The 24,831-nt window shown below is 34.3% G+C and overlaps 1 protein-coding gene across 1 annotated transcript in view; it reads left to right on the top strand.

Moving 5' to 3' along the window:
- Positions 1 to 277: 277 nt before the first annotated feature.
- Positions 278 to 24,831, top strand: part of LOC108727794 (fatty acid synthase) — a 48,040-nt gene continuing 23,486 nt past the window's right edge. The window contains exons 1-8 of the mRNA XM_018456038.1: positions 278 to 298; positions 4,099 to 4,292; positions 15,961 to 16,211; positions 18,786 to 19,017; positions 19,278 to 19,696; positions 20,816 to 21,109; positions 21,204 to 21,411; positions 21,501 to 21,649. Of these exons, the coding sequence (XP_018311540.1) occupies positions 4,121 to 4,292; positions 15,961 to 16,211; positions 18,786 to 19,017; positions 19,278 to 19,696; positions 20,816 to 21,109; positions 21,204 to 21,411; positions 21,501 to 21,649 (1,725 nt within the window). The 5' untranslated portion in view covers positions 278 to 298; positions 4,099 to 4,120. The remainder of the gene's footprint in view (positions 299 to 4,098; positions 4,293 to 15,960; positions 16,212 to 18,785; positions 19,018 to 19,277; positions 19,697 to 20,815; positions 21,110 to 21,203; positions 21,412 to 21,500; positions 21,650 to 24,831) is intronic.

Consider the following 24,831-nt stretch of genomic DNA (forward strand, 5'->3'; position numbering starts at 1 on the left):
AGCGCTTTTTTAGCGCTTTTTAAGCGCTGCTGTACTACATGGGAGACGTAACAACGCGTTAGATTATAATTCATAAGTTGCATTTTTATGTATACAATAGACATTTTCAATTAATAGTCTAAAATTTTTAATCAGCGATGTAGATAAGATGATAACGAAATCGGATTATATCATCTATATTGATTATACAATCTATATTGTAAGAGGTGACGTTAATATAAATAGCGGTTTGTTATTAAAGAGCTCAGTCATTTTTCATCTGCAACATAAACAGCACTACAGTAATTATCAATATCAGGTATAATCGATCATGAATATAAAACACAACCGATAAATAAGAGCCCTATACGGTCGAAGCTAGATCTTAAAATGCTTTTAAATAATTCAATCTTGAATCACTAAATATGATATATATGTACTTGACATATATACCACAATTGTAGTCTAACGAACTGTGCACCGAAAGATTTCCGGACTAAACACAATTAAACCACTATAGTAAATTTTCGCAATAAGTTTAATTATAGTTTTTCAGCATATTAATATCTTTGAAATATAATTCGCGAAATTTACTATAGTGGTTTAATTGTGTTTAGTCCGGAAATATTTCGGTGCACAGTTCGAATAAAAGTTAAAGTATACAAAATAATATAACAAATATACAAAGTAAAGGTTGGAAAGTAATAAAAAAGTTAAAAGTTACATGATAAACTTCAAAAATTAATAACTTTTAGATAATTAAGTTAACTTTAAATAAGTTAATTTTTAATTTCAACTTTTTATGTTGTAAAACACATTAATTATACTCTATTAATTTTTTCAAAGTTAATTTTTTTTTTATTTTTGAACGTGAACATTCTCTTCCTATACAATAATTTTAAACATTTAAAAAATTCAATGATTGTAATGAGCGTGATAGTAGTGTATGGCTACTTGCATTTCTCTTGAATTAAAAAAAAAAGGAGAAAGAAGATATTTTATTGAATAGAACTATTTCTGTTAATCAAAATTTTATTTAAATAACGCGTACAATATAGATTATTTTATAATTACTAATATCTACTTAATAATTACTATTTCAATCTAAATTTCATACGTAATTCTTCTATGTAATCTTTTAACATTATTATTCGATTTTCACAATAAAAGAAAAAAATGCATATTTCCATATAAAATATAGGATAACTTCGGTATATACGCTGTAGCTAAAAAAAACTTACTTTAAGTATTATTTGCTATGTTGAAGGTAAATTAACTCTATACCAATAAAAACTATCTACTACTATAAAAAAAAATATTTGGAATACGAAATATTCATATTTTTACATTAAAAACCTTTTTGTAATCCTTCTATTTTTGCAATAAATTCCACAGGGGTGGGATGTACAGCTACTTATAGAAAGACCCTGACGAAATGAGAAGTTTCATAAACGTTTGTTTAACGTTTACATGAGCATTTGCGGAAGTTTGTTGAGAGTTTAGAAACGGTCATTAGAGTGTTCATAAAGCGGAAATTGCAACATTGCAACGTTTGGAATGCATTTATTTACAGCATTTTGAAGCGTTTACATAGCATTTACTTGACGTCAAACGTTTACTGACAGTTGTTTAAAATGTTTATAGGTTTTGTGTATAGCGTTTAATAGACGTTTGCTCCACCATTCAGAACTGCGTGCAACTGTTAAACATTTAACAGGCGTTTACTCATTAGGCGTTTTGTCATTAGAAATAGCGTAAAAAGCGTTTGTGAGCGTTCAGTTTAAGTGTTGAGTCTGCTGAACGCAGACATTTTATCAAAAAAAAGAATAAAATTTTGCACTGAGAAGTCTCATCATACTGCGCCTTTTATCCTATTCAATGTGGTTTTTTAAATACGAGAAATTAAACTTTGCTGTGTCCCTCTAGTGGTGATGTTGTGCACTGCTTAAAAATTGGACATGTAGAAGAATGTTTGCTAAACGGAGGAAAAACGCTTGCGTTATGGAGTTGAGAAAAACGTTTTTTGGGCATCTTTAAGCCGTTTGCGTAAACGCCTTAGAAAATGTTTACTGCAATTCACTAATTCGCCACGTTGGAACAGAGTTTGCTGAACGGAAGGAAAATGCTTGTCTTACGGTATTGAGAAAAGCATTTGATAAATGTTTGAAAAGTCTGACAGTGAACTCTCTGCAGGAAGGTGCATCAACGTTTACTGAGCGTCCTCTGAAAAGCGTTGCTTTAACATTACAGAACTTTAATGAAATGATATATACTGTATTTTATAAGCGTTCTGAAAGTATTTAAACCCAATGGTGTTTTATAAGCGTTCTTATAAAGTTTGAAAGCGTAAAAATTCTCAAAAAATCGTCATTAAACGGTTGTCAACGCTTTATAAAGTTTCTTATTTTCGTCAGAGCTGCTACGGGGTGCACGACTTTCTACGCGAAGCGAAATCCATCCCATTTTTTCCCCGTTTAATTGTTAGTTATTTTGGAATCTAATGGTTGGAGAATTTTTTTACTATTTTTCTCGTGTTCCTTGCTAAGATTGCTTCCGAAAATCACTTTCATCTTGAGGGGTCACGGTTATCGTAATCGTATCAACTATTTTTGCTCAATTTTTGCTAGTTATTTAAAAAAATTGTTCATGTGTGGAATTCCACACATGAAAAATTCTGACGTGTGGAATACTCCATACACTCTCCGCAAAATGGCGCCCATGCATTATATGCATTCAATTTATTGAGTTGCGGTGTTAATACGCATGAAGTGTATTATTCATTGTAACACAGAATTCGCGCGCGCGTGTGTAGATTAATATATTTCCTGTGTCGTTTCAATACATTTATAGCTGCAATTGTGTTGTTTAAACACATCAAATTAGTGAATTGTGTATTGTTTTAACACACTTGATAACACGCCTGTTTTTACAGTAATATAATATTCATTGGTCATAAATCTCGCCCGCTATAAAAATGTCATATATCCGATACAGGGAGGATATATTATACATACAATATAAGACAAACAGCTGAACAAATATATAAAAAACGTTAAGCATTTGTATTTGCATTACTCCATTTTTTACTATTCTAATTATTTTATGTGGGTCATAGTATATGTATAATTGCGCCACTTACTATATTGATACACCTGACAGTAATTTTATTAATATCAACAAAAAAAATTAAAATCATAACAGTACTAATATAACGTAAAGACATTTAATAAAATGATTGCACGCAAATTACTTTCACTCCTACTTTTTGTGAGTTCTACGGCATAAACGCCCGTGCAGCGTAAATACTGGAATTATTCGATAGCAAAAAAAATAACATATTTCTTCGATAATTTATATAAACTTATATTATAAATGATACATTAAATTTAGTCGATAGTTTTTCTTTGCTTCTCTTTTGTATAAAATAGCGTAATTTAAAAAAATTATATTCAATTTTAATATAAATGATAAAATTAATTCTATTTTAAATTTTAATTCAGTTAAAATCTATAAAAAATCTTAACGTGTGCGCGCAATTTTGACTAACAAGGGAAGTTTCATAATTGTCCGGAACTAATTTGATTCTCCATGAAATATATTGTTAAACATGAAAATCTAAGAGACACATATTTTTTTATACGTGCCCTAATTCATATTTAAGGGGTAAAACACCCCTTTGAAAAAAAAATAGTATTTTTCTTTTGAGGCGAATATCGTCGGAAGTATAAAACATAGAAAAAAATTTTCAAACAAAAGTTGTACGGTTAAAAAAATTTTTTTCTATTTTTTATACTTCCGACGATAGTCGCCTCGAAAGAAACATACCGTTTTTTTTTCAAAGGGGTGTTTCACCCCTTAAACATGAGTTAGCACACGTATAAAAAAATATGTGTCTCTTAGATTTTCGTATTTAACAACATATTTCATGGAGAATCAAATCGGTTCCGGACAGTTGTGAAACTTCCCTTGTAAGTTTTTCGTTTACGCAACTTTTAATAGAAATAAATTAATTTTATGGGTATATATATATATATAATTAACTTTAACTTAACTCAGTTGGAAGAAAAACAAACTTATACTTAACCTTGCATGAAATAAATGTACATAATATTTTTCTAGATTACCCAAGTATATAAAAATCATGGATGACAAAGAAACATGTAGATCGTGGAACGATATTGATTCCGGTGAGGAAATCGTTATTTCTGGTATTGCTGGCAGATTTCCTGATTCAGATAATATGAAAGAACTTAAAGAAAATTTATTCAATAAAATTGATCTTATAAGAGCAGATCATAGTCGATGGGAAACAGGTGAGTAATTCATACTCATGATTATTAGGGTAGTTGTTATATTAACAATTTTTGAAATTTAATCAAGATACTACCTAAAATGGTTTAATATCTCAAAGAAATACCAGATTTTTTCAAATTTTTTGAACAATTTTAACTCACGCCACTGGGGCACTAGTAGGTGGAAAAATACTCCCACTTAACACAGCAGCGCTTATAAATCGCTAAAAAAGCACTAATGGAGGTGCATGACTCTAGCAGTTTTTTAGCGCTTTAAAAGCGCTTTCAAAATCTACTATGAAGAGCGCACTATTAGCGCATACAATCAGCGCGAAATAAATGCAGTTTTATAGCACATTTACACCACTTTTCACGTAGCACAACAGAGCCTGCAAAGCGCTCAGAAAACGCTGTAAAAGCGCATATAACACTGGTCGATAAAAATTCAATATTTTTTTGGCCTTAAAGTAAACGAAGTTGTTTCTGATAGATTTTGATGCGGTGATTACGAATCTGGCCGCAAAAATGTCGTATCATGTCAAGTTTTTGAGATATTCTAACTTAAAGGTGCAAAAAATGAGGTTTTTGGCCATTTTCAACGACTTATAAAATGTCTAACAATTTTTTTTCAGCATCCAGCCGAATGTCACATTAAAGTGTTATTTTTACCCTTTCCAACGCATATTCGGTTGCTATGAAAATCTCAAAATTTTTTCAATTTTACGAAAATTTTCGTAAAAATTGAAGAAATTTTGAGATTTTGGTCCGCCATATTGGATCGGCCATTTTAAATTTTGAAAATCTATCTTCAGATTCGTAATCAGCGACCCGAAAAACACTCGGATACAAATTTTCAAAACAATCGGTTACAAAAACATATAAAAAACCCTGACACAAAAGGTTAAAAAACATAAAAAATTCATTTAAATGAATTTACAATAGTTCAACATCTTAACGTTCTAACCGTTATGGCGCTTCTTTTTAAAATTATTATAAAAAATTCAATTTGCTCTATTTCAGCAAAAAAAAGTTGGATTATAGCAATCGAATATGCGTTGGAAAGGGTAAGAATAACACTTTAATGTAACATTCGGCTGGATGCTGAAAAAAAATTGTTAGACATTTTATAAGTCGTTGAAAATGGCCAAAAACCTCATTTTTTGTACCTTTAAGTTAGAATATCTCAAAAACGTGATACGACATTTTCGCGGCCAGATTCGTAATCAGCGCATCAAAATCTATCAGAAAAACTTCGTTTACTTTAAGGCTAAAATGATGTCGACTAGTGTAATCAGCGCAGGATAAATGCAGTTTTATAGCACATTTATAGCACTTCCCGCGAAACACAGCAGCGTCTGCAAAGCGCTCGGAAAGCGTTGTAAAAGCGCTATGAAACGCATTTATCTGGCGTTTTGTTGATGGAATTTACTCTCCAGATAGAGTGAAAGAATTTGAGAAGATTGAAATAACAAAGTAACTTTCGGAGATGACCAATAGAAGAGCAACTTTAGATATTAAAATTAAAATATTACTTCTACATTAAAAAACATACCAAATATAATTACAAATACGTTTCGACTCACAGAGTCTTCTTCAATTTAATTCGATTAACCTATTCTTGTACGTAAAATATATGTCGAACGAAATCAATGTCATTATTCACAAAGCAGTCGCAACCGTTGGTAGTGGTAACACTATATCCGCGATGATTGATGTCAAGATATAAAAATCATAACTTAAATCCTCGTTTGACAGCGAGAATCGTGTTAAGTCCCATCGTGTAAGTTGATGTCAGTTATTAAAATACTCTAAGTTAAAAATGAATAAATAAGTTATTAAAATTAATTATAAAAAGTCAAAGTTAAAAAACTCTAAATCAAGGAATAAAATAATAAATAATTCAGAAAGCTTTTTATAAACCTATTGTTGAAATGCTTTGAATCCAAGTAAAAGTTAATAAATTATTAAAAAAAAGATTTTTTTTTAAATTAAGAAGCCATAAAGAAAGCCTATATGGAATGATATTTTTTCTCATCACGTTAAGTGCTTTGATAAATGATGTTTTAATTTGTATTTAGCATAAAAAGAAATTTCTTCATTGGATAAAAGAAAAATCCTTTCAGAAAAAATTAACTAAGATCAAGCCAATTCAACTGTTGCGTAGATGAAAAAAATCATCAAAGTTGACAAACAGGAGCCTACAATTTCTGAAAGCGAAATAATTTTTAATATAAATATTGTAGGAACCTCCATAGGACAACGTGCGTGTACATAAGCCGCACCGAAACCCGGGCCGCCCAAATTCAGCATCAGGCCAGTCAGGGCGTCAGCCTGCCGCTCCGCCTTGGAAGCCAGGAACTCAAAATGGTCTCTGAACTCTCATTTGCCGTCCAGTTTGAGGCCCAAATATTTCATGCTGGGCCCCATTTGGATGGGGAATGTCCCTACTCAAATTTGGGCCTCCGGTGGCGCCCCAGATGCATCGTCGTGCATAAAGATCGCCTCTGTTTTCTGGGGCGCCACCGCCAATCGCCTCGATGGAGCGCACCGGCGATATTGGCCATGGCGATTGCTCCACCCTAATTCGCCCCACCGGCCAAAATCAGTGTGTCGTCTACATAGCAGAGGACTTCAAATATTTTCAGTCATCGTGTGAAAATTTTTTTAAAAAAGAAAATCCTTGTAAATCATTATTTAAAAGGTGTTAAAAATTTGAAAAGTAATTGATTTAAGATAATTAAAGAGTGTAGAATTCAAAAATATCAAGCATTTCGTGATCACTTTTGCGGTTTATTATAAAATTTGTTCCAAAGTTCGAAAGGACCCGTGTCCAAATCGGACAGTACAGTGAATAACTGATAGGCCTGGTTGTAGTACTGGTGATTGGCCTGATTGTAGTATAGGCTAACCAGATCTGGTCCAAGCAATTAAATCAGTAAAATATCATGAGTCATCAGACTCAGATTAGTTGAGTTTTATTGATTTCTAATAATATAAACAGTCAGTAATTTCTTTTTACGAAAAAATTTTTATCTTTGACTGTCAAATTGTTCGTTTTTACTCAATACTAACAAGGGAAGTTTCACAACTGTCCGGAACCGATTTGATTTTCCATGAAGTATGTTGTTAAACACGAAAATCTAAGAGACACGTATTTTTTTATACGTGCGCTAATTCATGTTTAAGGGTGAAACAACCCTTTGAAAAAAAAAATGGTATGTTTCTTTCGAGGCGACTATTATCGGAAGTATAAAAAATAGAAAAAAATTTTTTTAACCGTACAACTTTTGTTTAAAAATTTTTTTTCTATGTTTTATACTTCCGACGATATTCGCCTCGAAAGAAAAATACCGTTTTTTTTTCAAAGGGGTGTTTTACCCCTTAAATATGAGTTAGGGCACAGGGATGGTCCGATTTGGAATCATCGGTTCCAAATCGGACTGGAAAGAGCGTTTTTACATTTTCCATTATATTTTAACACAGGTGAGAGATACGTCAAAACAATCTGAAGCAAAAATGAAAGAAATTAAATGATTTTTCCAACGGCAGCTTCGATTTTACGACTTTATTTACGCCTTATAGAGAGCAGATACTGCAAGTAGGTCCGATTTAGATCACTCTCCTCTACGTCTTTTTGGGGAGTGAGCCTACTGTGCTTTCTTATACTGTGCTATTACGGCGAACTGTGCCCCGTCGTATCTTTGGCCCAGGAGGGGTTATCCTCTGGAACTCGATAGGGGTCTGCCACAATCTCTAGCCCGGCGCCACGCTCCCGGAGGCATTGGGTAAATACGAGGGCAAGTCAATAAGTTTTTAGAAAAACATAGTAAAACATATTTTTTTTTATCTATTCATTTTTATTTCTCAACATAGTCTCCTTTCAGCTCGATACACTTGATCCAATGATTCTCCAACTTTTTCAAGCCATCCGAATAATATGATTTGTCCAACCCTTCAAAATAAGCCTCTGTTTCGGCGATGAGCTGCTCTCTGGTGGTGAATCTCTTTCTTCCGAACCATTTCTTCAGGTTTGGAAACAATCGCAGGGGGTTAAATCTGGCGAATATGCTGGATGGGGAAGCAATTCGTAGCGGAATTCGTTGAATTTGGCGATCGGTTTTGAAATCGTCACGCGGTCGCGCTCATGGTCCACAGTGAGCAAACGCGGCAATCATTTTGCCGATAGCTTTTTCATACCCAATTGTTTGTGCAAAATTGACTGTGCCATGCGATATGCCTGTGGCCTCAACAAACTCGCGCACTTTCACTCGTCGATTAGTCGAAACGATATCGTGGACTTTATCGATGATTTCTGGCGTAGCAGCCTCAATTGGATGTCCTGAACGAGGTGCATCACATGTGGATGTACGACCACGTTTAAATTCATTCACCCAATTGTATACAGTCGCAAATGCTGGTGTAGATGTGCTGTGGACATTATCCAACTCGGCTTTGATTTCTTTCGGCGTTAAACCTTTCATATGTAGATGTTTGATCACTGCACGAAACTCGTTTTTTTCCATTTTGCAAAAAATACAAAGGTTGTTCGTCTACAGAAATGAAACCACGCGATGAATTCCGCTCAAAATTTGACAGTAATCAGCTGAAAGATGGTACTTGTCAAAAAGTAATGTGACATGACACTGCGAGTGCCCTCTGATAGATTTTCTATGAACTTATTGCCCTCGTATATTCTGCCCCACGAAAGCGTAACCCAGGTTTGCCTGTAATATGGGACTTAGGTTGAATGCACCGGTGACGGGTCCGCGACATCGTCGCAGACCTCCATCGTCAGCGGTTCATCCCCCGTGACCCGCTTATTGAGGGTGGTCTTGTTTTCCTCCCTCACTTTAGTGAGTGACCCCTTGGGCGCAGCAGCCCCCGTCGACTGGAGCTGCTGTTGAGCCTTCTGCATAAAAGGGACTACGGGCAGTGGTGTCTTGCGCCGCCTCCTCATTCGCACATGCGACGCCGGCTTCGATGCGATGGCTATCGGGCCTACCCGCTTCGCTGCACGCAGGGCACTTTGCTTATGCCGTGCAGCTGCGGGCTTCATGGCCCTATTCCCCGCACAGTAACAGCAGCCAGATCGGTCTATCTGGCTGCTGCAACTCTGCTAGACGTGGCCAGCGCGCAGACACTTGTAACATTGAAGTTGCCTAAGGGCAACAAGTCTACCCGCGCACTGACCCATCCTACGCGGATGCGGCCGGCGTCCACCGCGCGTTTGGCAGCGGCAACAATGCACCTCACCCATGCTGCGCCGAGTCCGTTAGGTGCAACTTTTATGGGGCCGACCTTATATCGACCTAACGAGGGCCTCCATGCCTCTGGAAGAGGCTCCAGACTGCCCTCACTCTCTAGTGGAGGAATGGAGGGGGGCCTAGTATCCACCTCCATGGTCACTTCACGATCAGCGAGATCACCTCGATCGAGGCTGCTGCCACTTGTTGTGAGGACTGTTCCTCAAATTCGATTTTGAGTCCGAGGGCGTCCTCAATTCTCCTCTGATTCTTCCTAGAGGATAGAGTTTTGCCGGGGTCAACGATAAAGGCGCGGTTTGCAACTGCCTCGCCTTTCTCTTGAGGTCTTTTTTACGTCAAGCCTCCTCAGTAAATTGACCCACATGTTCCGGGCTTATGGCGGGGCGACCACGACCTCTAGGGGCCGTGACCGTGCTATTCCCCTCAGCGGAGATCAGAGTTTCTGGCACATCTGTTAGATCTATAGTCTCTAACATCTCGTCATCCGAGGATGTGACTCTGGCTTTCTTTGACGTTTTGGACGTTTTCCGTCGATCTATACGACTACGAATCGAAGTCGCTTAGGGCCACATCCTCGTTGTCACCGCTCTTATTGACCCATTTCCTTTTCATAGAAGGCGGGTCGACGCGTTTACTCTTTGGCGGGCTCCTCGCCGAAGGCTGGGTGCCCGATGTAGACGCCTCGGGTGACGGTCCCGGAGGGTCATCAGATTCTCCCTTCAGACGAAGGGTCTTCTGCTCTTTGCGGAGCATTAACCTCCCTAAACTGAGATTGATCTTATACCTTAGCACCATGAGATAGTGATGTATCCTCACGGTGGAGATTTCACATTCCGGCAGCCACCCCGGAATGGTGGTAGCTGAGTTTTTTTGCACTCAGTTTTTTCTCGGTATACGTATTAACGTTAACAAAATTGTGATTGTATTCTACTATGTGTTCTGATATTACCGAATGCTTGGATGGATCTAGCCTTATATTATTAACATGTTCTTTCAATGTGACAATCTTGCGTTTCGCGGGTTTTCTCCGTGTTCAGATCCATTCTTGGAATGCCAACGTTTCGTGAACCTTGCAGTTCATTTCATCAGGGCGAGGAGCAGCCTGATACTAAGCTGTTCTCCCGGGTCGTTCCTTTTATATTACGCTGCTTGTGTGGGGGGGAGGAGGGGGGAGAAAATTGTGAGTCAAGGGGGGGAAGAGGAATTCGGCCGGTTTTCAATAGCCGGGAGGATGGTCTTCCATATTTTATTTATATTGTAGCCATTATCTCTATTTAGATTGTTAGGGTGTTTTTGTATTTCTATGGCTTCTCTATACTTTCTTGGAAAGAATGATGCAATGTTGGCTATTGTAGTCGTTTTATCGAACTGTATTTGATGTCCTGTTTCGATATTGTGTTCTGATAGTGCCGACTGCGTGGCGTGTTTTAGCCTGACATCGCGTTGGTGTTCTTTTATCCGTAGGTGGACCATTCTCCCAGTTTCTCCGATGTATACTTGCCCGCAGGAGCAAGGTATTTTGTATACTCCTGCGGAGCTGAGTGGAGGTCTTTGATCTTTGGGATTTTTTAAGATTTGTCCTATCTTTTTGGGTGGTTTGAAGATAGTTCGGATGTTGTGTTTGTTCAATATCCTGCCGATTCGGTCTGTTGTTCCTTTGACAAATGGAAGGAAGGCTAGTATCCTTTCGTCTGGTTGTGTGTCAGGGACCGTTGTCTTGTTTGCATGTTTATTGATTACTTTGGTTATGTCTTTTTTGTCGTGTCCGTTTTTTTGTAAGGTTAGTTTCAGGTGGTTGAGTTCTGTCTGTAGATGTTCTTTGTCAGAGATAGTGAAGGCTCTATGCACTAGTGAGTTGATTGCTGACTGTTTTTGTGCCGGGTGGTGGTGCGATTCAGCATGTAGGTACCTGTCTGTGTGTGTTGGTTTTCTGTACACTTGATGGCCTAAGGTACCGTCAGCTTTTTTGGAGACAAGAACATCTAGGAAGGGGAGTTTCCCGTTTTCCTCTATATCCATGGTGAAGTGGATATTTGGATGTTGTTTGTTGAGGAAAATAAGGAATTTACGGAGTTCTGCTCTGCCGTGTCTCCATATCACGAATGTGTCGTCTACATAGCGGAACCAAACTTCTGGCTTTTTTGGTGTTTTTCCGAGGGCCTCTTTCTCGAAGTGCTCCATGAAGATGTTGGCGATTACAGGAGAGATAGGAGAGCCCATTGCCGCTCCTGAAGTTTGTTCATAAAATTGGTTGTTGTAGGAGAAGTAGGTGGTTGTTAAGCAGTGCTCTATTAACGGGATGAGGTCAGAAGGGACTTTGTGTGAGGCCTTTATTATGGACTTGAATATATTTACTGAGATTGTTAATTGTTCTATAACCAAACGTAGTTGTTAAATTATTGAAAATGAATGTTATTGATTCAGTGATGCCTTTTACAAATGGAACTCTACCATGAGATTTTTTTTTATATTCGGAGAAACATCGGCATTGACTTTTTTATTACAATTATTCACAAATAAATTTTTTGATTTTTTATTTATAGTCTTGAAAATAAGATCCAGAGGGTAACCATTGTCCAACAACAAATTTATGCAATGTTCGATGTTTTTCTCATAGAAAGACAGATGAGATAATAGAATGATCGATGATGCTGTATATTATTCCTAATTTATGGCATTTAGGATGATTCGACCAATATGACAAATAACGTCCAGAGAATGTCTCTTTATGGAACTAATTTATTATAATCTCGTTATCTTTTCTTATTAATTGGATGTCTAAGAAGTTGAGACAATGGTTCTCCTCCTTCTCTATAGTGAATCTTAGGCGCCGATGGTAGCTGTTAAATTTTTGCAAAACGTCATCCAGTTCATCCTTAGGAGAAATTATTAAAACGTCGTCTACATATCTAAAATAGACAGGTAGCTCTAATGTGCTCAAAATGCTTTCTTCTAAATCCTGCATGACAATGTCTGCGACAATCGGCGAGAGAGGGGAACTCATTGGAGTGCCATATATCTGTTTGTATATTACGTTGTTAAAAGTAAAGTATGTAGATGATAATACGAATTCTATGGCCTTAATAAACTTTTTTTTGGAATTTTTGTAGATTTTTTAATGTGTTCCCATCTCCTCTCTATACCGACAATCGCCAGGTCCATTGGAACATTCGTAAATACAGATGTTACATCTAATGAGACGAACAAATCAGACACACCCACGTCCATTCTAGAAAGTTTATTATATAGTAACTATTTAATCTATATCTTCTTTTTCGGTCATTACATAACTAAGATAGAATGAAGCAACGCGTAAACGTTCAATCTTACGCGTTGCATCATTCTTTCTTAGTTGTGTAATGAACAAAAAAATAATAGAATGAAGTTTCAGCGTGAGCGCTCAAAGCGGGTGGATCTCATGTCTACGAGCGTCATACGATCCTAAACGTCGAGCGGCATTTGGACTGCGCGCGGGGTGATGAAATTGTGGCGAGCCTCGCTTTAGGGATACTGACAGAAATGATTTCCTTCAGAAATTTTGATAATGAGTATAAAGCCGTGTTGTGACAGAGGAGACTATATTTCTAAACGAAACATTGATCTTGTGGATTTTTGGAAGTGCATAAGTTTTCGGAAAGAAAGCGTCACGGTGGAGCGAAGGTGGAAAAATTCTTTTTTAGAAATGTAGTTCTTTTTTTCCTATTTTTTTATTGGATCGTTAACACTTCTTTCTAGAGTTTTTTCCGGATTTTTCTTAACTATGGAGTATGTATCTTTAGCCATTAATAAATCCTCCACTTTTTGCATGTAAACATTTTTTTTTAAGGCAACAGTGACATTCCCTTTATTTGCGCGGGTAAATATGATATTTGGGTTATTTTTTTAAAATGATTTGGCAGCTTTATATTAATCTGTATTAATCTATGTATCTTCAACTATATTTTTCTGATTTTTATTATGTAGAAATTTGTGAAATTGAGGAATAGCAGTGTTTCTTACTTTGGGTAAAAATCTAGATAAATTTCTGCTTTTTATACATTCAATGTCTTTAATCATTTCATGAATGGCTGTATTTTTATTTAGAGTGGTAGAAAGACTAAAATTTTGACCCAGTTGTAATAATGATGATACGTCCGGAGGAATATCTATGTTAGTAAGGTTGATAAACCATTTGTTATTAGTAACTACCAAAAGATTTGTGGATTCAGTTGTGAATTTCATAGGATCTTATTTATATTAAAGATTGTTTCGTTTTCAGAAATTGTAGGCTCCTGTTTGTCCACTTTGATGATTTTGGGGTAATTTTCTTCATCTATGCAACAGTTGAATTGAATCGTCATGATCTTAGTTAATTTTTTCTGAAAGGATTTTTTTTTCATCCAACAAAATTTCTTTTTATGTACTAAATATATTATAAATTAAAACAACATTTATCAAAGCACTTAACGTGATGAGAAAAAATATCATTCCATATGTAGGCTTTCTTTATGGCTTCTTCTTTTAATAAAAAAAAATCCTTTTCTTAATAATTTATTAACTTTTACTTTGATTTAAAGCATTTCAACAATAGATTTATAAAAAGCTTTCTGAATTATTTATTATTTCATTCCTTGATTTAGAGTTTTTTAACTTTGAACACTTTTCATAATTAATTTTAATAATTTATTTATGCATTTTTTTAACTTAGAGTATTTTAATAACTGACATCAACTTACACGATGGGACTTAACACGATTCTCGCTGTCAAAACGAGGATTTAAGTTATGATTTTTATATCTTGACATTAATCATTGCGGACATAGTGTTACTACTTCGGTTGCAACTGCTTTGAATAATGATATTGATTTCGTTCGATATACATTTTACGTATAAGGATAGGTTAATCGAATTAAACTGAAGAAGACTCTGTGAGTCGAAATGTATTTTTGTATAATAATTATATTTGATATGTTTTCTAATGTAGAAATAATATTTTAATTTTAATACCTAAAGTTGCTCGTTTATTGGTGTCTCCGAAAGTTACTTTGTTGTGCTGTTGCAAATTTCAAGCGTTATTTATATTATTTTGTTATTAAAATAACAAAATGGCTGCAATTGTTTTATGAGATTTCATTACAACATGTAAATAACAATTTACATTCACATTTATACATTTCTAATATGATAATTTATACATTCATATGAGATGATTGTTTATTATTATGAGATTTAATTATAAACATGTAAATAATAACATGTAAAGCAAAAAACTACAAAAATACTAACAAGATATACTACAAAATAGTACTACTTAAAATAATACTACTCTATTCAGTATAACAAAATTTGGAAGAATAATAAAGTTATTTAGCAGATAATAAAGTAAGAAGATGTAAAATTGGTAATCAAAGATCACTATTCTGCCAGGAGAAAATAGTGATATCTTTAAAATAGTTCTTTACTGTGCTCGATGTGATCACTTTTCGCTAAGTTATTTCCAATTTAAAATACTGTTGTCATTAGCTGAGAAATTATGGTTCTAATTTTTCCTACATGAACAGCATGGAATTAGATTGGTCAGAATTGAACCTCATTGTGTGCGTGCGTGCGCGTGTGTCGTGTGATACATTGCATATCACAAGGATAACGACTCTGTAGTTTGTTAGCTTCACATAAAATATTCCAAACCCTCCGTATGGTGTGCGTGTACACATATGCACGCTACAGGTATTCCAAAATGTGAAATGATTTCAGCAAAATTTTTCTATAGGCGTTGTGTGTGTATGATATTTTATAATTATTATATATTACTTACCGCCAAAATTAGTCGAGACACTCATATTTATAAATTTAGGTAATTTATAAAATTTTCAATAAATTTATTTTTTAGTTATTTTATTATCAAATAAAATTTTTTGAAATGCCCGGAAATAATTGTATACGAGTATATAATTATATAAAATGTAATTTTAAATATTATTAATTGTATATAAAAAAAAAAAAAAATATACATATTATATATATTGTTTTACATATAATTATATACAATATTTTTTATATATAAAATATGTCTATTTATATAAAAAATTTTTTCCCGGGATAATATCTATGAAATCTCGATATTTCTGCGCTAAAAAAGCACTTTTGAATCACTTCTGAAGTGCAAGCGCTTTTAGAGCGCTTTTCACGCGCATAATCATTTTTTAATCAGTGTGACTTGAAATCTGCAGAGTTATTCACATGCAATGAAAGTACATAACTGATAGCAGTTTTGGGAGGTGCAATCTGAAGAGCGCTTCGAAAGCGCTTTCCACGCACTGCTGTGCTACGTGAGGCTAAACATCATTACATATTTATTTGTCAACAAAGTACACTTCGAATTAAAATTTTATATAAAATGATAAATAAACACTATAAAATCTTTATGTAAATATATCTATCTTTAGTGTATGAGGAATTTTCGCGCCGTATGGGAACTATTAATAATATAGACAAATTTGATTCGGATTTTTTTGGATTATCCTTTGAGCAAGCACATACACTCATACCTGAAACGAGAATGTTATTGGAACATTCTTATGAAGCAATTATCGATGCAGGGATCAATCCAAAGCAATTGCAAGGAAAAAATACTGCTGTAATTATAGGGTCATCTTGTATTGAATCACAAGAAAGGTTAATGTTTCAAGACATTCAGGTAAAAAAATATATATATATATACATATAGAAGGGGAAAATATACAGAGGAAAGTTGTGTCGATTTGAACACAAATAAACGATTGAACACAATAAACACAAATAGAAATTGTAGTTTGACGTTTCAGGCATCTATTTTACATATTTAACCCTTCGCCAATAACAAATTAATTTATTATAAATCTTTTTGGAACATGCTGTAAAATCAGAGGGTTGGTCACAACCCTACAGCACAAGGTTACATAAAAGTTTCAGCAACACTTTTCTGTAACATTGCAGCATCATTGCATGTTGCAGCAATATTGCAGAGATTTTGCAGCGACATTGCTGCAAATTCTATGCTGTATGGGGAGTGATTATAGTGTACATAACTTATCCTTGATACAGATTATCTTTAAATTACCTCGGATTACTTAAGATTACTTAATACTACCTCATATTACCCAAGATTACCTTAGAGCAATTAAAATTACGACATATTTTCTGAGATTACCCGAGATTTTTCCAAATTTACTTTGCTTACCTAAGATTACGAATACATAAAGTGTTATTTCTTCAGATCATTCTAGAATATCTTTGTAAATCACTATGATAAGTATCTTCGAGGATATTGATTATAGATTTTTACTGCTTAAGAAAAAAGTGAACGCAATTTTACAAAACAAATATTTATTGCATACAGGAATACAAAAATATAAAAATTTCGCAAACAAAACATGTATTATATGTATAGATAGTAACGATTAGTTCGACTACTCGTATGAGATTTTTTAATATTAACAAAACAATATCCAATTGAATATATTTTAATAGGTATTTTATAAAATAAAAAATATTAAAAAAACCACACCAATAGTAATACAGATCCTTTGTTAAACTTTATCACAACTTATAATTAGTATTAAATTAAAAATTTTGCCAAGATTTATTTGATCGAACTGTTAAAATAGTACTCGGTACTAGATGCACATTTTGGGCTGATTCTTGCTGGCGACGTCTATTGTCTCTTTTACCGCTCTAGGATCAGCGGCTTTGCCACGTGACGCTCTGGCTCAGAAGCGTCTCTATATTATACAGAGTGTCCCAGAATGACCGCCAAATATTTCATGTGCTAATAGAGCGGACTAAACTAAGTCGAAAAGTCCTCTATCATTTTGCAACTTTCGCAATAGTTGACAAAATATTAATTACTCAGATCGTCGAATATGGGTTTCCAATAATTTTTTACTTAAGTACTATCAACTTTACAGAGAAATAGCAAAAGACAAAAATTGTTTAATTTCTTTTCATAGAGTTCTGAGAATTTTTTATCAACCTTTTAGTACCGTATTTTCCCTATTTTTGCTAATATGAAGAAATGCGATACTAAAAAATTCTGAAAACATTCTTAGAACTCTTTGAGAAGAAAATAAACAATTATTGTCACTTATTGTTTTTCTGTAAAGTTGATAGTACTTAAGTAAAATTATTGGAAACAATATTCGGCGATTTTAGTAACTAATATCTCGTTAACTATTGCGAAAATTACAAAATGGTACAGGACTTTTCGACTCAGTTTAGTCCACTCTATCTTGCTATGATATTCTGATGCGCTAATTTCCGAACACCCTGTATATATGCTAGGATTGTATTTTTTGCCAATTCAATCTTCATTAAAGGATATCTTTCTTGCTAAATAATTTTTACTTTTTTTTTAAATTAATGACGATGCTAAAAGTTATAGATAAGGATGCATTTTATAATTTTTAAACGCTCGCAGCCTGAGAGAGGAAACATTACAAGATGTGATACCGCGAAAATCTAATGATTCCTAGATTATAAAAAAGTAATTTTTTACAAACTCATTTTTTTACGTCAAAAATCGATTGACTATATACATATCGTAAAAAGGTACAAAATGCTCGTCAATGACGTTCACTAACTTCAAAAGTCGAAAATTACTTTAGATTACCTCAAATTATTTGAGACTACTTTAGAAATACTTAGAATTATATTAGATATATAATATAGATTATTTGATATATATATTATCCTTAGATTACTTAGGATTTCCTATTAGATTACTTAAGATTATTTAGATTTATTAAAAATTACCTTGGATTGGACCGAAAATTTCGATTAGATTGCCGTTGAATTACCTTGTATAAAAATTAGATCTGTTCTTTTTCGCTGAATTTTTGCACCAGTTCGTCCTTCTTCCTTTTCTCTTCAGGAGGAAAGAAGAAGAAGAAGAAAGATGGACCGATGCAAAAGTTCAATCAAAAAGAAAAGCCCTATTACCACCGTGACCAACCCCCTGTGTAAAATATATTTACATAGATACGATTTAGACAACCGATTACCTAAATCGTAACTCCTTTGAAAATAATATATAATATTATAAAATATACATAATATATGGCATATATCATGTAATAATAGATTCAGTCATCTTGTTCTACTATTTTTATATGTAACATATTATGTTATATATATATTATATATAAAAACGTTATGTAGTAAAAAAGAGGTGATTGAATCTACTGAATCTATTATTCATGTGCGGAAATTGCAATAGCAAATGTTTTGTAATTAGTTAGAAAGTTTGAATGTTGCTGGATGCCATAAATCTGTATTGGCAAATATGATTTCACATTACTTGGATCTAAAAGGACCGTCTCATGTCATCGATACAGCGTGCAGTTCTAGTTTGTATGCTATAGCCACTGGCTATAGTTATATCATGTCAGGAAAATGCGAAGACGCAATAATTGGAACAACACAATTATGTCTTTATTCCCAGTTAAATCTGCAATTTGCTCGACTTGGTATTATAAATAATTATACTTTATATTTTTATATAAGTAATAGGCACGACATTTAAAGAATCACTCAAATAACCTTCATCATTTACAAAAAATAAATAAATTACAATCAATTGTATAATTTCGATAAAAACATTTCTAACAAGATATTTGAAAAACTGAAAAATATATCAAAAGATACCATGAAAATGATCATTTTGATTTAAATATAATACATTATACACACGATTAAATATGCTTACTATACGTATTGTACTTCTTAGGTGTTTTGTCACCCAACGGTTATTGCAGACCATTTGATAGCGCTGCTAACGGTTATGCGCGTAGTGAAACAGTGGCAGTGATATACCTTCAAAAAGAGAAAAATGCTAAGAGGATTTATGCCATATTACCGTATATTAAACTAAATAACGATGGTTACAAAGAAGAAGGAATAACATATCCTTCATCAAAAATGCAATATAACTTACTAAAGGAATTTTACGAAGAGTACAAAATACCAACATCTTGTTTAGATTATGTCGAAACACATGGTACCGCTACCATAGCTGGCGATCCTCAAGAAATTAATGCTGTCTATAATGTTTTGTGTAAAAATAGAGAAACTCCATTAATGATCGGCTCCGTGAAATCTAATCTCGGGCATTCTGAGCCTGCGAGTGGTTTTAATCAGATCGCTAAGGTAAAATAAATGGTTTCTGGTTTTGTCTATTATCATAAAGTTTATTTTTATTTTATGCACAATTACGCATATATATAGTTAGGTGTCTGATAATTACTGATAAATGCTCGTATGCTGGTAGAACGAATTAAGGGGATGCTGGAGTGGCCAAATTGTCGGTATTTTGCAGATTGATATAAATCTGCGATATAAATTTACTGAACGGAATCAAAAATCTTTTTACAGGATTAAAATAGACGCAAAATTTGGGAGTGCTGCGATAGACTTTATATTAAAATCGGGAAAAAGTTACATTTTTTCAACTCGCGTGGAGCTGTCACTTGACGTAGATGTTTCTTTAATACAAAAGTTTTATAGCTCTTACGAACCAAACGATAGTGCAACACTCAGCGCATTATGTGCACAAACAACAATGAGTCAATGAAACTAAGATTAAAAGCTTCAAAAGAAATATTTATATCGATCTGCAAATGACGTATATACGAACGCTGAGCGAAGACTCGGAATGGTAAACAAAGCAATAATTGTGTCTAGTAGTAAGTGTTCGATCTTCTAAGAGATGGCGTTGCAATATGTTAGATAAGGACAGATGAATGCGTTTGAGCGAGACACAACGATATATATAAGAAATGAATGAGGAAGATGTCACTACTATCGAATTTGGAACGGTTTTATCGGTAATACAGATGGCTCCAGCATCCCCTTAAACCAAGTCAAAAAGTTTTGCATCAATTTGCAACTTTAGGAACAGTTAACGAGTTATTGTTTATTAAAGATCAAACACTCTATATATCATATGTACACGAAGATTTGGTTTAAAAAATTGTTCGACAAGTTACACAATAAGGCACTCGAACACAAAACCTTTTTAGAAGATTACTTCTAAAAACTTTTTATTACATTCGACATTCCCTGAATTAATATAATAAAACATACGTAGATAGTTTGATAAATTAGTAATTCTTCTATATTACTGACTTTACCAAAATTTGATTTATTTTTCAACATAGTCTCCTTTTAAAAGTCACTGACTTATCAAACTGTACATAATGTATGATTAGTCGACATTTTACATATTAATTCAAATTTACACTTCAAAACTGTTATTATAACTATTAGGTAATAATAGCATTCGAAACCGGCTTTGTACCACCAAATATCAATTATACATCGCCAAGGAAAGATATAGATGCCTTATTAAATGGAAGCATTTGTGTCATCCAAGAACGAATGCCAATCAAAAACGGTTATGTAGGAATCAGTTGTTACGGTTTTGGAGGATCGAACGCTCATATGTTATTAAAGTGGAATCCCAAGCAGAAAATTAATAATGGAGCACCAAATGATGGCTTACCTAGACTTGTCATATTATCTGGACGTACTGAAGAATCAGTGAAGTTGTTTTTAAATGATGTTAGTTTAGATTAAAAAAAAAATATTTCGATATTATTTTGGACAATTAGAGATATTATGTCTAATTTTAATTAAAAAAATTTTATTATTACAGATTGCAAACCATCCAATAGATGTAGAGTATGTTCGTTTATTACATGATATCCATGCAGATAATATAAACGGTCATCCATGGAGAGGATACACTATACTGCAGAATACCTTGCAACAAGATCCCGTAAAGGAAATTCGAAATTGTGAGAGCGTGAAAAAACCTGTGTGGTTTATATTTTCAGCCTTAGGTTCGCAATGGTCAGGAATGGGTATATACTTAATACTTCATATTATATTAATAAATCACGTATCACTTAAATAACAAAATGATAGAATTTATGAACTAAAATCTTATTAGGTCGAAACTTATTAAAGTTTCATGTTTTTGCAAAAGCGATAAGAAAATGCGATGATATTTTAAAGCCGTATGGTATAAGTGTCATAAACATTATGACACAAATAGAAGAAAGCAGGTTGAACGTTCTTCTTGGAATCGTCGCCATTCAGGTAAAGAACCCATTATTTTCTTGTATATGTATATGTACACGGTGTTACGGATACGTACTTGGCAGTATGACGGGTTGTATAGCGGACTTTGCAGGGGCATGGCGCTGTTCAGTGGTAACGACTGCGCGGCATAGGTAATGACGGTGCTTTTATACCAACATATTAGGAACAATATTAGGAACGTTCCAATTATAACGGACTTGAATAGTAATCGTTGTGATCATATAAGAGGAGCCGAAACGATAATTAAAGATGAAAAATTGAGTTTTTTAACAGTTATGCGATAAAACATTTTTCATATAAGAACGTCATATATAAATATATATAAACATATATAATTATATACGAAATATTTCCGTATGTTCTTCTTTCTTTTGTAAAATTACTGTTTGGTACAAGAAAAATAGTAATAATGAAAAAACATAAAAAATAATGAAAAGGATAATTTTCACATTGTTCCTCTTACGAAAAGTCTAGTTTGAAGAAATGAGAAAAAATTGCTCATATATAACTATAGAATGTTTTAGATATAATTATATATCTGAGTAATTCTTTCTTATTTTTTCAAACTTGCCTTTTTGTAAAAGAAACAATGCGAAAATTGTCCTTTTAATTATCTATTTATATTTTCTCATTGTTATTATTAGTTGTCTCGTATCGAACAGTAATTTTACAAAAGAAAGAAGAACATACGGAAATATTTCGTATATAATTATATATGTTTATATATATTTATATATGACGTTCTTATATGAAAAATGTTTTGCCGCATAACTTGTTAAAAAACTCAATTTTTCATCTTTAATTATCGTTTCGGCTCCTCTTATAATGATCACAATGGTTACTATTCAAGTCGGTCATAATTGGAACGCTCCTGATATTGTTGGTATAAAGGCACCGTCATTACCTATGCCGCGCAGTCGTTACCACTGAACAGCGCCATGCTCCTGCAAAGTCCGCTATGCAACCCATCATACTGCCAAGTATGTATCCGTAACACCCTGTACATGAACAGAACCATCATGCCACACAACAAAAAGTAGTGAGTTCTGAAGAACCACTCGACCGCGGCGGACGCGTTTCGGATCGAGTGCTAACAATCAAATATTTTTGAAAGTGTTGCCGACTTTGACTGCGCAATTGCTTCCTCCTGATGTATGTCCGCGGATTGGCTCGTTTCGTGTGTTCGTCCGGACGCGCGTTATTTCGACGTAACGACGTTGTAGACGCAGCCCGATGTTCGTTCGGGCAACGCCATTTTCGCGGGCATTGCATCACTTTTTGCTACTATACTCAAATTTACGTTTTTACGCGTCGCTACATTGGATACTGGTCGTATCGCGGGCGTCCGCCTGCGGGAGCCATTAGTTCACAAGAAGAAGAAGAACAAAAAGTAGTAACACGTTTCTTCACATGTTTGCGACCCATTATTTACTAATTTTGATAGGCTATTACATATAAAGTATTTGCGCTGTCTGATTTACGCCAGTTCCACTTACGACCGCTAGGCGCGTTGGGGAGTATCTTTGCGTAACCAATTCACCGCGGAAGCCATGTTTTGAGGTTATCTTGTAACGATGTTTTGTTTTTCTTGAGTCTCTTCTCGTAAGTAGTTATAGTATATATACTATCGTTCACGGGATCCCACTTCCATGTATCGAGATAGCTCGGCAGGTACTCTATTCTGTAACTCGTTAAGACAAAAACGACATCGTTGCGCAGATATTTTATGATATAAAAAGCTGCGCAATGGTGTCATTCCTATCAACGAGTTACAGAATAGAGTACCAGGGCCCCTATTCTGTAACTGTTTTATACGCTTACCGACAGTTGTCAGTGTAGCTGCGCAGATATTTTATATGATAAAAATGCTGCGCAACGACATCGACAACTGTCGGTAGGCGTGTAAAACAGTTACAGAATAGGGGCCCAGGGCCAATATCGCTAATTAAGGATAGGATTATTGACTCTTGTACGTAAACATGGGCCGGTATGTCGTGCCTCGCATGTGGCCATCTATCTAGCCTCTCTGCGCATGCCTCTCACTACATATTCACACAACAGATTGACGTCCTCATCTTGGGAAGAGTTTGTGGGAACATACGCTTGGATGACCTGCAAACTGTATCTTTTGTTTAATCTCAACATTACATAAATGACGCGATCGGATATAGCCTTCTTAATGATTTGATGTTTCACTTTTCTGTGAATCGAAAGTGTGCCACGCATAGGCGTCCACAGGATTTTTTCTAAGGGGGAGGGCAATTTTGCCACACATAAGGAAAAAAATGTTCAAATATTTCCTTCTTTGGTGAAGGAAGTTCCTACAGTACAAGTGTCGAGTTAATGACTTTTTTTCGATACTTATTCATTTCTAATGTGCACACCTTTTACTTTTTAGTTAAAGTCTTTCTCACCACGACAAATTGGTCTATGTCGAGGAAGGTATTTAGTTTTTTGGAATTTTTTATTTTTTATTTTTTTGTACCCTGATGAAAAAATTTTACTGAAATTATTTCACGTTTTAGAACATTTTTCAGCATTTTAGAAAAATTTCAGTTTAATTTCTAAAATAAGCGATTTTTAGTTAAAAAATTCATTTTTAGCAAAGTTTTAGCAATTTCGCTGAAATGTTCCAAAACATAGAATAATTTCAGTGAAATTTTTTCACCAGTATTTTTGTATTTTTATATTTTTGTATTTTTAAATTTTAACCCTTCCAACACGTACTTTTATTCAACACGCGTTTCTCGATCAGGGAAGGCAAATGGCCCCCCTTACCTGTCCCCCTCCCGTGAGCGCCCATGGTGCCACGTACGCCACCCAGGCGCGCTGTATCTGAATTTCTCTGGAACAACAAGTATCTCGACCTGAGCGTCAGAGCACCTGCCCTTTCATTCGCGTTTCACTGATTCCTAGGACGTTCCATTTAATGTTTTCTAACTTTTTCTAGATTTTTTTGGTGTTTCTCGAGCCTCATTGTGCGTATGTTGTAAGTCGCTAAGTATAAATGTTTAACTCTTGAAATCGAATTTTTGCCTCCCTCAGAATCCGTGAAGCAGACTGACGAATCAGCGAGATTCTGAACTATCTGGTCTACTCGCCTGTAGTTGAGTAGTATTAAATATCTATTAAAAAATGAACTAATAAAAAATAAAGAATTCCAAAGTTGATAGTACTTG

Source organism: Mycetomoellerius zeteki, unplaced genomic scaffold (genome assembly GCF_001594055.1).
Source record: "Mycetomoellerius zeteki isolate Tzet28-1 unplaced genomic scaffold, Tzet1.0 scaffold535, whole genome shotgun sequence".
NCBI classification, from domain to species: Eukaryota; Metazoa; Arthropoda; class Insecta; order Hymenoptera; family Formicidae; genus Mycetomoellerius; species Mycetomoellerius zeteki.